This window comes from Drosophila simulans, chromosome 2R, assembly GCF_016746395.2.
Source record: "Drosophila simulans strain w501 chromosome 2R, Prin_Dsim_3.1, whole genome shotgun sequence".
Taxonomy (NCBI): domain Eukaryota; kingdom Metazoa; phylum Arthropoda; class Insecta; order Diptera; family Drosophilidae; genus Drosophila; species Drosophila simulans.
This window is the reverse complement of record NC_052521.2, coordinates 11,240,452-11,255,165: the sequence shown is the minus strand read 5'-3', so window position 1 is coordinate 11,255,165 and position 14,714 is coordinate 11,240,452. Positions and strand designations below refer to the sequence as shown.

Here is a 14,714-nt window from a genome sequence, read left to right as displayed (position 1 = left end):
TCAGCTTTTTATATATTTTTTGTCTTGTGATTTGTGTAGGTTTGGATTTGGTTTAGGATTTACTTGCAGAGGTTGTTCTAGTTTTGGGTTTTGGATGCATTTTGAGTAAGGATTTAGATACGTATGATTCCATACCAAGTAGGCCTTTACAACGACTTCTGTGTCGGGCCCTAAACTCTATGGCTTAGTACATTCGTTTTTCGTTACCGATTTCAACCAATTGAACTTGAAAAAATAAAAGTATTTAAGCTAACTAAAAATTTGAAGTATATACAACTGCCGCAGTAACGCAGGATACCGATAACCCATTGAAGTAATGCATTCAGGCGGTAGGAACAGTGGGCAAAGTGCGGGCTCAACACCCCGAGGTGGAGGACCCAACACCAACTCCGGGGCCACAGTGCGTTCCAAGTTAGCGGCACCTCTATCGACGCAGACGGCGGGAACACGGCGAACTGTTCACGGCGGAGCGGGCGATGGGGGAACCGATGCGGCTTGGAAGCAGACCGGTCGTCTCCTTGGCAAGCACAATCCACCTTCTCGGCTCGTCCAGCCCACGGTAGCCTCTTCGCTGAGGGCCAGCAGCAACAGGCAGACGGCCAAGCAGAAGTTCGAGAGAGCGGGCCATGAGAAGCCCAGATCAGTGGTGCCCTTGACCAAAGACACCGATACGGAAGTCAGGAAGCCAACGAAGCAGCGTGTGATGTCGCAAGCAGCAAAACAGGCGGCACGGGATCGCCTTTGGCCCAGCAAACCGGCGGGCGTGGGTTTGAACTCGAATTTCCGCAAGAATAGGCAGCCAGTGCCAGAGGATACCAATCTTTTGCCGGATGTCGAGGAGGAGACAGAATCAAAGGCGCCCAAGTCTCAGGAGCTACTGGAGACCGGCGTCCAGACGAACGAGTCTGAGATCCTCGATCATAAGCTAATCCTTGGCGAGGTGAAGATGGTTTGCCCCTCGGCGCAGCTGGTCGATCAAATAGATCGGGAACGGCTCGAGCTTAAGGAGGAAAGAGAGCGACAATCATCGCGCAGGTTTGCTGCCCACGAGCAGCAGGAGGAACTGCATCTGGACGAACTGAAGGAGTTCTCGTTCCGGAATGCCGTGACCAAGAGGGCGCCCAAGAAGCCACCAACGTACCAGTACGCTCGCTATGACAATCAGTATCAGAACGTTTTCAAGTCCATGGACGATTTCTTCAGCCGGGTCCAGAACTCAATGCCCAAGTCAGAATCCGTGACCACCATCCAGGAGCGCATCAAGCGCAAGGAGGAGGAGCTGCTCAGGCTCTTTGACAATGTCGAGCTGAACGAATAATCTAAAAACTATTGTAAATTCTATATCAAATTGTTTGTGTCTTACACGTAAAGTAGTTGTCCTGTTCAATCCAATGGTCATTTATAACTTTTAATGGGTGCTTGGGTCATATGATAATAGTGGTATGTGCTAAAAAAAATAGATTTTTAGACATTAAAACTGAGACTAGCTGCCGATACAAGTCAAGAATATATATACGTTTAAAAACTGGTTTAGGCTATAACTTTGAGGCTTATATCGCCACTGTTTATGCTCCAATAAAAGCTGCCGGGGCTAACTAATGGCTTGGAACCACACCTTTTGGGGAAAATTCAGCGTCAGCAAGTACACAGACACTAACTGAAGTCGTATTTAAATTGCGCTTAGCCAAGCGGCAATGGAGTGCCATACTAGCCAGGCCAGCACTAGCACCAGCAGCTGGCACTTTCTCTCTGGGCCGAAAGCGGGGTCAAGACGCTTTCATGACGGGCGGTTCTTCAGTCAACGCTGGCAACTGATCGCGCGAGCAATGGAAAATACGCCTCTCAAGTTTCCACACGAAATTCGCGATGTGGAGGAGTCCACCAATGCTGAGCTATTGGATCACTTCCATGGTATGCTTATAGCGCGCAAAACGGCTTGTTTTGTTTATGCTTTTACATTGTTTATTAAAAATAAAAAAAACCAGGTGAGCGAACTGGCTTCGTTCAGGTCGGATCGGAGGGTTACTTCTTTCCGCACAAGTACAAGGACGAGGCCGAGCGGTACTACAACTTTGAGGCACGACCGGATGACGTGTGGATAGCCACGGTGCCCAGATCGGGCACCACTTGGACGCAGGAGCTCATTTGGCTGGTGGCCAATGGGCTGGATTTTGAGCAGGCCCAGCAGCGACCACTGACCGAACGCTTTCCATTCTTTGAGTGAGTGCTTGTCGCGTGTTTCTATCTTAATTAAGTGAACTCCAACCGCCCACAGATTTCCGTTGTTTGTGCATCCCGAAATCAAGAAAGAGCTGCAGGAGGAAAACCGAGACTCGACTGAAGCTCTGGAGTTCATCGAGAAGATTTCTCGACCGGGTTACGAGGCTTTGAGCGAAATGCCACGCTCGCAACGACGGTTTATCAAAACGCATTTTCCCTTTTCTCTGATGCCGCCTAGTGTTATGGAAAAGAAGTGCAAGGTGATCTATGTGGTTCGTGATCCCAAGGATGTTGCAGTTTCCTACTACCATTTGAACAGGCTCTTCCGCACCCAAGGATACGTCGGAGATTTCGAGCGTTACTGGCGCTATTTCCAAAACGGATTAAGTAAGTGCTCCTTCGATGAAGTTGCCATCCCTAACCAACTATCTTTCAGATCCCTGGCTGCCCTATTACAGTCACGTTAAGGAGGCGCAGGAGCATGCCCATTTGTCCAATGTGCTTTTCCTGCGCTACGAGGACATGTTGGCTGATCTGCCAGGTGCAATCAACAGCATAGTCAGCTTCCTGGAGTGTCCACCGAAACCCGAGGATATGGATAGGCTACTCGATCATCTGAGCATCAAAAGCTTCCGCGAGAACAAGTCCGTAAACATGCACGAAATGGCTTCCGTTGGCGTTCTCAACAAAGGAGAGGCAGGATTCGTGCGCAGCGGAGCCAAGACAGCGTGTCAGCCGCAACAGGAGTTCGTGGAGAATCCGAAGCTTTTGAAGAGCGCCAACGATTGGGTGGAACAGAATATTAAATCATTCAAGACCATATGAAATACCTGACTTTGTTGGCTATCTTTACTGGTGTTTTTCTTTTTTGGTCTAAATTGAAACGGAACTAGACTATGACTAACGTATTTGCACATTGAAACTATCCACGCTCGCACTTGCGATCTGCTTGTGGATTTCGTTGACCTCCGCCTGGGTTAAGGTGCGCTCCATATGGCGATAAACAATGCGGAAGCACACGCTCGATCTGCCCGTTTTCGGGTGCTTAAACTTGTCCACCAGGCTGATCTGTAATAAAAGTAAAGTTTAAGAGATATGATATGTTTCGGGATAGCTGAGACCAACCTGCTCCACCATATCACCAGCTACAGAGCGGACCAGATCGTAGAAGTCGTTGGGCGAGAAGCCGGCATCCACCTCAATGTCCTGGGGCAGCCAGAACGACAAGTCATTCGTGCACTGCGGATAGTGGGAGATGGGCTTGTACTTGGGCAGATTGTGCAGATCCTTTTCGCTAAACTGCGACAGAAAGCCACTGTCGTTCGACCAGAAGAGCCGAATGTCGGGTACATCGAACAGCACCATGGCCAGTCGCTCCAGGCCGACGCCAAAGGCGTAGCCAATCGATTGATGAACGCCCGATCTCTGCAGGATTTCGTGGCGCATGATGCCGCAGCCTAAGACCTCCAGCCAGTTGTCCTTGAAGTAGATCTCCAGCTCCCAGGAGGGCTGGGTGAAGGGAAAATAGGTGTCCACCCATCTGTACTTGATGCGCGGCCCAAACAGATCCTTGGTCAGGCCCACCAGCACATGCTTCATCTCGTGCTCCATCAGCTTGACGGCCTCGAGCGTGTGGCAGGGCTGTTTGGTTTGGTCCATGAACTTGGAGGAGGGCAGGATCAGCTTGGGATCGGGCAGCGTACCTGACCACGTCTCTTCGAAGAGTTCCAGGCCAGGATTGCGCTCGAAGAGCTTGTCTTTGGTGACCAGCCGCACAGCGTCCGCCTGGTGGAACACCGGATAGTGGGTGCTATCGATCTCGTCCCGTCGATATACCTCGCCCACCACCAGAAAGTTGTCCAGCCCACCCGAGATCAGTTCCACCTGATGGGCGGTGGTGTGGGCGCGCAGCAGATGCTGCTGATTGATGTAGTAGCAATCGGATTTCTGTCGACTCACGTGATCGGCGGGAATCAGCAGATTGTCAAAGTTCTGCTGCACAGTGACCACCGGATTCATTTGATCATAGACGGAGAATAGTGGATTGCCCCTTTGGTTGCGATACGCTCCATAGAAGTAGTTGACGATCCTCTGGCGGATGATGGACAGCGGGTGGTCCGTCTGCAGGTGCTTGTTGGCCCCCAGGTAGGAGAGTATCTTGGGCGTTACGTTCGTCCATCCGTCGGTGGCGTACGTGCTTCCACTGACCTCCAGCTGCGATGAGGGCGACTTCGCAGGCGCCGCACTGCTAGCCAGGCAGCGGGTGGACTTCACCCAGTGCCGTGCTCCCTGCACTCGAAGCGTCAGAAGCATATTGGAGGGACTTTATTGATTCGATGCAAGTATTTATTGCATTTTTTGTTATAACTTGTAAGTTATGTTATGTTATCAGATGTTATGTTAACATATCGATAATTTTCAACAGCAGTCGCAAGGCTTCGGCAGCACGGACTGTGCTGTTAGGCGCACACTAACAGAGCTGTTAGATAACCAGCTGGCGCCATCTGCCGGAAAGCGAAAGCACTTTTACAGTGTTGAAATGTTTTTTTAAATCAAAAATTAAAAACTGTGTAGTAATAATGAAATAATCAAATTTCAAAGCAAAATACGTAAAATATAAATATGAATATAACATAAATATAAAATAAATATATATATAAGAGAGAGAGATATAAGAGAGTGAAAAGAAACCCAACATAGTTGACTGCAAAACTTTGATTTGCTAAAATAACTTCTCTTCCAATCCAAAAAGTTCAATTTTTAAAATTATATAATTTTTATTTATTTTTCTACAAACATCAACAGATTTGTTGTTCACCTATATCATACATGATGGCAGAGAAACGCGAATACAATGGACCCATTACAAAATTAGTTCATTAAATATGATGTTGGGCTTAATTATTAAAGTTCATTTTTGAGATGCTTGCGTTGGTATCTTTTTTGTTTCTTTTCTAAATCATATCATATGATATTATATGAATGCTGTGGCTAAACTACATCAGTTCTGCTCTAAACCAGGGGATAGCTGGAGGCGCTGGCGATGCCGCACTGGTTCTCCTTGTTGCGCAGCATCTTGATGAAGCCCTTGTCGCCCCAGGTGGTGCCCCACGAGTTCTTCACCAGCCAGTAATCATCGCCGGACTCGTCGGTGCCGAAGCCAACGACCAGCACACCGTGATCCAGATTCTGGGCATCACACTGGGGCTCGTTGTAGACGCCCTCCGAGTAGAACTGGAACGACTCGTGGGAGGCATCGATGGCGACGGAAACGGGACCAACGGTGGCCACAGCCTCGGCCATCTTCTTCTCATCACCCTGGGGAATATCGGTGAATCCACGATCGGTGGCTCCAATTGTGCCCTTGTTGAAGTGGCACGAGTCATCGATGGCCTCGTAGGGATAGGACTTCTCGGTGTCAATGCCTCCATTATCCTTGATATAGCGGAAGGCATTGTCCATGAGACCGCCGTTGCATCCATTGTTGCCGTACTTGGTGGAGCAATCGACCAGATTCTGCTCGGACAGCGAGACGAGGACACCGGACTTGCGGAAATGCTGACCCTCGAGGGCGCCTGTGCTGGAGAAGGCCCAGCAGCTGCCGCAGTGTCCCTGATCCTTGACGGCGGTCACAGCTCCCTTGGTGCGCCAGTCCACAGACTTGGGCAGCGTCACATGAGCCGGCGAGATGAAGGTGACTCCCTTGAAGCTCTCGTCGGCGGCACTGAAAGCGAATGCAAAGTAGAATAAGTATGCTAGCTTGGACATTGTAATCCCTATCGCTACCAACTTACCGCAGCTGCTTGTGCAGAGTGTAGTTGAAGCCGTTCATCAGCTGGCGGAATTCGTGGTGCAGCAAATCGGCGTACTTGTTGACCGCCAGTTTGAAGCTCACCTTGCCCTCGGCGAATCGCTGGTTGTGCTTGGCAATCTTGTGCTTGTTCTCATTGAAGATCTTGAGGCGGAAACGCTCCTCGGTATCATCCTGATAGTTCTTGCGGTGCTCCAGCTGCAATATGAAAAGTAGTTACAAGTTAGATAATGCACTCTTATCAAAGGTAAGTGCTACTATCGATTGACTTTCGTGTACTTGTTCCAAGATAAGATAAAGCCAACCAAATGAAAAGTTAACTTTTTAGAAATATATTAGAGCAAATGTTTTACGTAAAAATGGATTTACGATCGCTGAGCCAAAAGTTCTTAATCTGCAGATAACCTTATCACAGCGCCGTCAACCTGGCACGAGCGAAACGCTCTAGAAGATCGGCCACAGTAGCCAGCTCTATAAATCTAACATGGTCATAAAATAGTGTTTAACGATTGCCCAACGACAGGAACTTGGAAACGGTGTTAATGTTCCAGGTAGTAAACAAGCGAGCCAAACTGCAGGTACGAATGGGAGGAGCGAGGCCAGCATGAGGAAATGCGCTCCATCTGCCTGCAGTGGTCCCGTGGATTAGAGACCTCCTCTCCAGCTCGGGGTTGTTTGTTTGTCCGACCCGCATATTGACACACAGCCACAGCACGAAAATAGCACGAACGCTAAACAAGAATGATAGCTATAAAGAGAATTGAAAGGCCAGGGCAAGTAGTCGACTAGGGTGCTATCCATTACATTCGGCAAATGCCACTGATTACTATAATGCTATATATGGGGGTAGTTTTCGATTCAAAGTGAAACTTGTGAATAAAAGTGGGCTTCCTTTTGGCTGAAAATTAAAGAATATGCCCTCTAAAATCTAAGAGATTAGCATTAGAAGCGTCTTTGCATAGAAACGAAAAGTATATGAAAGTAAAGTTAATAAATATATAAAATTATTCAACAAAACTCATTATTACTGCTCACGAATATCCAAATAGCGAACATGCTAAACTGAAATGCATTTTCCAAAAGTGTTTATTGCTAAACCGGTTTATTTGCGACTTTTCAACGCGTTAAGTGGCATGTTTTCTCAGTGGAATATGAAAACAAATGAACTTATAGCCAAACCTAATCGCTTTTTAAGTGGTCTTAGTAGGATTTGCGATATTCCAGGGTACTTGGCACATTGAACTGAACAGTCGAGCGGCGCTGTCATGTGAGAAACATGCATATGTAATTACTTTTGGACATCAAAGCGGACCAGCAGCCTCGGCCAGATCAGCAATTGTCGCCCCAAATGGACCGGATGGGGTCCACTGGTCCGTGGTTGACTCCCATAATTGACATAATTGAATCGAATTCGAGACTTGCAGCAAAAAGAAACCCCGCCCGTTGTGATTTCGAGGGGGAGGAGGTGGTGGCGCCTCCGGCACACTGACCTATTGATTTTCCTTGCAAACGTCGTTGGTTCTCGATGCCGCATGATAAAATTCACACATTTATTGTATACTTTTGTAGAAAATTTGAATTAGCGATATAACAACTTAAAAACAACGTAATTAAATGCACGTGCAATCCGTTATCCAGGCACTCGACGTATACGTTTTGTATCTATCAATCTAGAGATACTACTTATATGGCTTAGGAAACTTCGTTGCAGTTGAGAAGCTTGGACGATAGTGGTTGAGTATCAGAGAGCTTAACTAGTGCGATCTCCCTGCATCCCTACAGTCGCTCCATCTCGATGGCACAGCTATCGTCCTCCTGATCCGCATCCGCATGCCGTTCCGTGGGCGAAGTGGCCGCGTAGGTTGCGTGTGGAACAGGTTGTTGTTGTTGCTGCAGCTCCTCCTCCTGGCTCTTGTACTCCCGCCGCTTGCGCATAATGTAGGCGAAAACGAAGCCATTTATGACCAGCATGGCCAGGACAATTATCGTCGGCCAGACCACATCCACCGATACATCCAAACTATTTGCACTGACATCGGTCATGGTTGTGCTGTGATTGCTCCTCCTTGGTTTTTATGTAATTTGCTTGCTATTACCGCCGATTTCGTAGCACGTTTTTACGATGACGCGCGTGCTTTTCCGTACTGCCACTGCTGGGGGCCTCTGAGTTGGCTCCTTTTATTTCTTTTCTCTCAAATTTGTTCTATATATTCCGCTCTGCACTGCTGCTGCTGGCTGCCGCTGGCTGCTCGAGCGTTCCGTTGGCGTGGAGCGTCGGTTCGGGAATAACAAAAAATACGACAGCAGGCCGTTTCGCTTTTGTTGGTGGTGGTGGTGGTGGTCCGCTCGCAAACGCAAACGCAAACTCAATCGAAAAAGAGCCGAGTTCACACACGCACACAACACACTCTACACTCTTCGTCGTATCGCCGAAATCGAGAAAAAGAGCCCAACCTACGTAGGCCAACCTATTTGGAGGATGGAAGGCGGTCGTACTCTATATATTTCTTGTTTCTTATGCTTTTTCGTATATTTCCTTCTGTTTTGCAGCGCGCGCATCGTGGGTTTGCTCAAAACAGGCGAACCGGTTTCATTTCGAAGCGCACATGATTTATAAGGATTTCAGGCGAGCTATTCAAATATGTTTGCTCCAACCGGTTAGCAAAAGTAGCAGAAAAATTCAAATATATGTATATATCTTTAAAAAAAAAAAGGAAGCAAAGAGCCGCATGCTGCTTTTGCAAGTCAGCGAAATTTTTCCCAGCTTGTTTATTTACGGCAGCCGATTTGTTTGTGCACTTGTCGCTCGGAGAATTCGTGCTAGAAATCTCTTTCGGCTCTCGGAAATGCCAGCGAAAAATGGCAATTTGATAAGCAACGCCGATTCGTAGCGCGTCATTTCCAAAATGCTCGCGGCCCCCCGCACGATTTGTTGTTAAATATTGTTGAATATTTGCCCAACCATGCGAATGAGCTGAAACTAAAACGCATTAATCTGGAATTTAAGAGCTTATCAGTGCCACATCAATGCTGACTTTTGCAGCTGTGCATTTGCAACCGACGTCTGCGGCACTTTGGACTGCACACAGATTACAGATAATGTCGTTATTATTAACTAATTATAAGCATCGAGAGCTAAGTTGGCATGGTTATCACATTTAAATTGCGCGCCTTTCAAGCATAGGCAGCACTGTTTGCAGCAGTGTGACCAAGCTGTTTGCAGTATTCTACATGGCACTTAATGGTGTAGAAATGTAAAATGGCAAATGTAAATTAATTGTCAGTTTTATTTTGAAATAAAAAAGAAAACTAAATTAGAAAATAAAAGAAAATTGTAAATTGTAAATTGTAAATTGGGCTAATTGCAAATGTTTAGTTTTTTTTTCTAATTTTAATTAAGGATGGGTAACTTTCCTATTCCTATTCCACGATTCCTATTCTTTCAGTTGTTTGGACTTTGTTATTTATAAAGAATAATTGTTATTCTAGTACCAGTTTGTGCTTACTCTAATAAATGATTCACCAATTTAATATGATATTTAACAGCAGATAAAAAAAGGAAGGGAAATAGTGTTATATGCATATATGGCATATGCGGGTGCATTTGAAACTGAATATAAAACCATTAAAGGCAAAATATCCATAGCTATTAAGCCAATATGCTTATAAAGATAGATGTACATATATCCCCCTTATCACATGAGATCTGCACAAACAGCTAATTATTATTTGTACGCCCCCATTTGGGGCTAATGACGCCTGGCACGGCACCAAAGAGCACAACTATTCAGTGAAATAATGGAAAAAATCACGACCCCTGACTGCTGGCGATAAGAATTAGACGACACTAGGGGCACATTCAATTAATCAATAGAGAATCCTCCATCGATAAGCAGACGGAGTTGCAAGTGAAGGCTGCGAGACAAAGGATGATTGGGTCAATCGTCAATGGAACCATGGACACACATATATATATATATATTTGTGTGCAATAAAAGGGGTCAAAAATCGAAGTCGCATTAGGAAACATGGCTTGCGAAAAGTGTGCTGGCAAATATGCGGCTTGCGCCTTATCAGTCGGCCGGCGGTGGACCAGTTCGAGTCTTGCACGGCTTATCGGCGGGAAATGACCCGCGGGCGTAGCGAAAGTGGGCGACACAACTTGGATTATCTGCCCATCCAGCCGATGTTTACGGATGGGCTAAGCAAGGCAGCCCAGCTTGCCGCTTGCGGTCATGTGAGCCGGCATGTGACTGGACTGGACAGCCTAGACTTCTGGACTTATCTGGACGCTCCTTCCGTTTCTTTGAGGCAGCCGCGCAGCAGTGCATTCACACTCGCAATGGCTGGTGACTCACGCGAGTGCGGAATCGTCACAAACGGAAGAATGCGTCGCGTCCAACTATGCAAACAAAGTCGGACAGAAGACAAAGGCCCAAAAAAATAATGGATTAATCATCATTACACATCGAGCCCTTGTTACCGGAGAACACTTGTTGTCGGCCTGGCCGATCGAATACGATCCCTAGATGATCAGGTTGAAACTCACCTTGAACGTATGCCATTCCTCCATGACCACGTCGGCGAAGGAAACGGCCTGGGCCACCGCCAGCAGGGCCAAAAGTGGCAGCAAAACAGCTGTGCGCATTGTGATAAGTCGCGGAATCTGCAAGAAATCACACCAATTAGTAAGCGAACTAAGTAACAATCGGAGTGTCAGTCACGTGAAGCTCCCCCCTCCGCCAGGCACAAAACCAGATTGAAAATTATCAGGGATGGCTCACTAACTTCGAGTTGTTTAGCTTTTAAAGTACAATAAATATTCTAAGCTGCTGGAGCGATAAAGGAAAGTTGTGAAAAACTGAGTTTCTTGCACTTGAGCATGATTCATACTGTTAAATTTTGGTTAATTAGCATATTTAGCATTAGTTTTATCTTAGCAACTTTGTCATCAGCCTAAGCAATAGTTTAATAAATTTCTAACGATCAAATTTAGTGTAAAATATGTAAAATGGAATGGAATATTGAAATATTTAATATGGAATTTATTGCAAACCAACTTGCAATTTATTGCAAATTTATAATAAAAAGAAATGTTATTAACATTATTTATTTAATTTAAGCTAGCTTTAAGTATAAAACTATAAACAATCTGAGATCTAGCAATAGAAGTATTATGTAAAAATATTATATTATTTATTTATTAAATTCGTAGCAGATATGGTTTTGAAAATATAGTTTTTTAATATATGTATCATTGTAAGCATAGAAGAGTGAAAATGAAATAATAAATAACGGTTCAAATTGAAATAAATCTGATCCTTTAAAGAAGCTTCTCTCGATTTTAGCATAAAATCTTCTCTTTATAGAGACATAAAAATGATTTTTATAAAACTTGACTGATTTGCGGGGCGTTTGTAAATATTTTGACATTGGCTTCGTGATAAACAATATAGTTTAATTTGTTTTTTTTCGATGGCGATGCGTTATCTTATCGGCCATTCCACTTTGCCTCGCAGCTTCGTATTGCTTTCAAAGTCTGCCATTTTTGCGCTATTTGCGCCTCTTATTGTTTTTCTATCATTGTCTTGCTGTTTTTGCGCCCATTTTGAGAAACGTGAGAGGCATTTGATAAAAGTTGTTATTTACCACTGCGATTTGTGCCAAGTTCGAGGGCGAAAACGGGTTTCAAAACGACAAGGTGATTCATCTGGCTATCAGGTGAGATAAAGACCACAAAGACTAGAAAAAATGGGTCAGCACAAAGGGGAATTGGACAACATCTAAACAAAGAAGCGCAACAGAATCGAAAGCGCAAAGCAAAGGGGGCAATAAAAACGGGCATAGACGAAGATGCCGACTGTTGATTATTATGGAGTGCAATTAAAGTGTAAATAAGTCGCCACACAGGCATGACGCAATTAGATTCAACAAGTCAATACGAAGCAATTAATCGGCATTAATGCAGGGCAGGTATATTTGCGTTCTCAACTCGAAATTAACTAAAAAGTCGACATATATTGCTTACCACTCGGAATTGCGTCGCAAGGAATGCAGTAAATTCACTGATTTATCACTGTTGTTGCACTCTTTTTTAAATGGCTGAAACAACACTAATGTGCAAGTCAACCGATTGAATTTAACAAGTCGCTCTTGATGATCCAGTCCCGAAGACCTTTCGTTGTTTAATGAAAAACAGCAGAAATTGTTTAAACAAGAAATCTTCGACAGAGTGACCAGTCCGAATCTTCTGGAAATACCAGAAGTTGCCTGAGCAGACGGCTTATCGATAACAGCGGGGGCAGTGATGCAGTACTGGCTGTAAAACGTCCAAATCTAGCTAGTTTAGCTTATCGGTAAATCAAAACAATTATTCAGCCTAAATATATGCAAGAGCTTTTTAGTTTATGTTTATTTAATAATGATTGTTTAAGAACTAAAAACTATACCTTTCTTGTTAATTTTACAATCGCAAGATTTCTAAGTCACCCAACGAACTGAATTTAAATTATACAATAAATGTCTAAACTGAATTTTGTTCAACTGTGTTGTGAAATACCAAATTTTACGAATCACCCGTTGATGGTAACACTGCTCGGGTAAGAAGAAGACAAATTTTGCTCGTCATTCGGAATTGACGATTTACTGAATTTTTGATAAACTCAGCAAAGTAAACGCATTATATATCCCGTAAGTAGTGCAGCGATTACTGATAAGCCCAAACCGATCATGGCACCATAAAAGACTTTGAGTTCTGCGCCCACGAACGTCGTAATTACAAACCGTTCTTCATCCAATCTCCGCCAGCTCTCGAGAAGCGCCCGCATCATGTTCGGAAGACAAAGTGGACTGGGTAGTTCCAGCAACAGCAGCAACCTGGTGGAGTTCCGCGCAGGCCGCATGAACATGGTGGGCAAGATGGTGCACCCGGATCCGCGCAAGGGCCTGGTCTACATGACCCAGAGTGACGATGGCCTGATGCACTTCTGCTGGAAGGATCGCACCTCCGGCAAGGTGGAGGACGACCTCATCGTCTTCCCCGATGACTTCGAGTACAAGCGCGTCGATCAGTGCAAGACGGGCCGTGTCTATGTGCTCAAGTTCAAGTCATCGACACGCCGCATGTTCTTCTGGATGCAGGAGCCCAAGACGGACAAGGATGACGAGCAGTGCCGCCGCATCAACGAGCTGCTGAACAACCCACCATCCGCCCACCAACGCGGCGGCGGCGGCAGCAACGACGGCGACCTCCAGTACATGCTCAACAACATGTCGCAGCAGCAGCTGATGCAGCTCTTCGGCGGCGTTGGCCAGATGGGTGGTCTCAGCTCGCTGCTGGGCCAAATGAAGTGAGCATTTAACCCCTTGCAGTCATACTGTCCAAGAACTAGCCAAGTAGATAGCTTCCTAACTTGTAGGGTATCGCTTTCTTAACGTTTATAATGTTTATAAGCATGTAATCGAAGGCATATTCGTTTGACTAGGAATCAGATGAAGCCAGAACTTGAGTTAACCCTCTTTTTCAATATTTTCCTTTATATATTCTCCGCAGCTCCCGGACGCCCTCGTCGCGCAACACCTCCTCATCGGGTGGCGGTGGGGCATCGGCCTTGCAGACGCCCGAAAACGTCAGTGTGCCGCGCACTCCGAGCGCTCCATCGAAATCGGGCAGCAGCCGTAGCAGCAGCAATGTGAACTCGCAGGTCGGCGAAGGTGCCGGCTCCTCCGTTGATGCGGATGCCCCCGGTAAGAACTCAACCACATCGACCACAACGGCGTCAAAATCGACCGGAGCCTATGCCAATCCATTCCAAGCCTACTTATCCAATCTCTCCCCCGAACATGGCGCAGGACGATCCCTGAATATTGACCTATCGACAGCCCTACCCGGCGCCGATGCCATCAATCAGATAATTGCCGATCCGGAGCATGTCAAGACGCTGATCGTGCACCTGCCCGAGTCGGAGGATGCGGACGATGATCGCAAGCAGCAGATCAAGGACAACATCACCTCCCCGCAGTTCCAGCAAGCTCTGGCCCAGTTCTCCAGTGTCCTACAGTCGGCCCAGCTGGGACCAGTGATCAAGCAATTCGAGTTGTCCAACGAAGCAGTGGCCGCCGCCTTCTCTGGCAATCTGGAGGACTTTGTGCGCGCTCTGGAGAAGAGCCTGCCCCCCGGTGCCACCATGGCTGGCGAACCCTCCGCCAGCGAGAAGAAGAGCAGCGATCCTGAGACCCCAATTTCAGTGGCCCGCGATGAGAACACAGATCCCGCTGCCGAAAAACAGGAGGAGAAGCAAAAATAGCTTACGTTTGCGACATGGTAATCATAGAAATGGAATCCGAAAGCATATTTTTTCATGTTCTGAGTGATTTTTGGATTCTGAATAAATTCAAATGGGAGCTAAACGGAAGTTCTCTATCTAATTGTGTGCTTAAAGTACTTGATACGCATCAAAACGGCCTAATTATTTATATTTTAAATATTACTTTTATAAAAGGAAGCTCATTTTGGTAAGTACTCGGCCAGCGCTTTTCAGAATGCATTATTATATTCATTATACTTGGGTTTTTAGCTCACCTGACTTAATTTAAAAAACAGAAAATCTAATGTGTACAATTTATTTTGAATTTTTAAATTTTGAAGTAAATAATGGGGGATATATGGAAGTAACGGTATTAT

The 14,714-nt window shown here is 45.8% G+C and overlaps 6 protein-coding genes across 7 annotated transcripts; 3 read left to right on the top strand and 3 right to left on the bottom strand.

The window, feature by feature from the left end:
• The first annotated feature begins 135 nt into the window (after nt 1–135).
• LOC6734387 lies at nt 136–1,392 on the top strand. The gene has a single exon (XM_002081372.4). It carries the CDS (start codon nt 317–319, stop codon nt 1,316–1,318), a length of 1,002 nt encoding a protein of 333 aa, XP_002081408.1. The 5' UTR covers nt 136–316; the 3' UTR covers nt 1,319–1,392.
• A 130-nt stretch (nt 1,393–1,522) lies between these two features.
• LOC6734386 (sulfotransferase family cytosolic 1B member 1) lies at nt 1,523–3,054 on the top strand. The gene is made up of 4 exons (XM_002081371.4): nt 1,523–1,911; nt 1,986–2,220; nt 2,276–2,607; nt 2,657–3,054. The coding sequence occupies exons 1-4, from the start codon at nt 1,695–1,697 to the stop codon at nt 3,043–3,045; spliced, it is 1,173 nt and encodes a 390-aa protein (XP_002081407.2). The 5' UTR covers nt 1,523–1,694; the 3' UTR covers nt 3,046–3,054.
• On the bottom strand, nt 3,048–4,656 carry LOC6734385 (probable phenylalanine--tRNA ligase, mitochondrial). Its single transcript, XM_016168017.2, has 2 exons — nt 3,346–4,656; nt 3,048–3,288 (listed from the first exon to the last, which is right to left on the bottom strand). The coding sequence occupies exons 1-2, from the start codon at nt 4,531–4,533 to the stop codon at nt 3,121–3,123; spliced, it is 1,356 nt and encodes a 451-aa protein (XP_016027509.1). The 5' UTR covers nt 4,534–4,656; the 3' UTR covers nt 3,048–3,120.
• Nucleotides 4,657–4,977: 321 nt separating this feature from the next.
• LOC6734384 (cathepsin L) lies at nt 4,978–12,287 on the bottom strand. Its single transcript, XM_016168016.3, has 4 exons — nt 12,060–12,287; nt 10,581–10,697; nt 6,015–6,229; nt 4,978–5,944 (listed from the first exon to the last, which is right to left on the bottom strand). Exons 2-4 carry the CDS (start codon nt 10,677–10,679, stop codon nt 5,233–5,235), a joined length of 1,026 nt encoding a protein of 341 aa, XP_016027507.1. The 5' UTR covers nt 10,680–10,697; nt 12,060–12,287; the 3' UTR covers nt 4,978–5,232.
• Nucleotides 7,551–8,615, bottom strand: LOC27207837. The gene has a single exon (XM_016183483.3). It carries the CDS (start codon nt 8,072–8,074, stop codon nt 7,808–7,810), a length of 267 nt encoding a protein of 88 aa, XP_016027508.1. The 5' UTR covers nt 8,075–8,615; the 3' UTR covers nt 7,551–7,807.
• A 243-nt stretch (nt 12,288–12,530) lies between the features above and the next one.
• On the top strand, nt 12,531–14,445 carry LOC6734383 (proteasomal ubiquitin receptor ADRM1 homolog). 2 transcript variants are annotated; one of them, XM_016182055.3, is made up of 4 exons: nt 12,531–12,721; nt 12,839–13,380; nt 13,584–13,777; nt 13,883–14,445. In XM_016182055.3, the coding sequence occupies exons 2-4, from the start codon at nt 12,860–12,862 to the stop codon at nt 14,335–14,337; spliced, it is 1,170 nt and encodes a 389-aa protein (XP_016027503.1). In that variant the 5' UTR covers nt 12,531–12,721; nt 12,839–12,859; the 3' UTR covers nt 14,338–14,445. The 2 variants fall into 2 exon arrangements, with proteins under 2 accessions (XP_016027503.1, XP_016027504.1); XM_016182056.3 differs by having other exon boundaries at nt 13,584–14,445.
• The last annotated feature ends 269 nt before the right edge of the window (nt 14,446–14,714 follow it).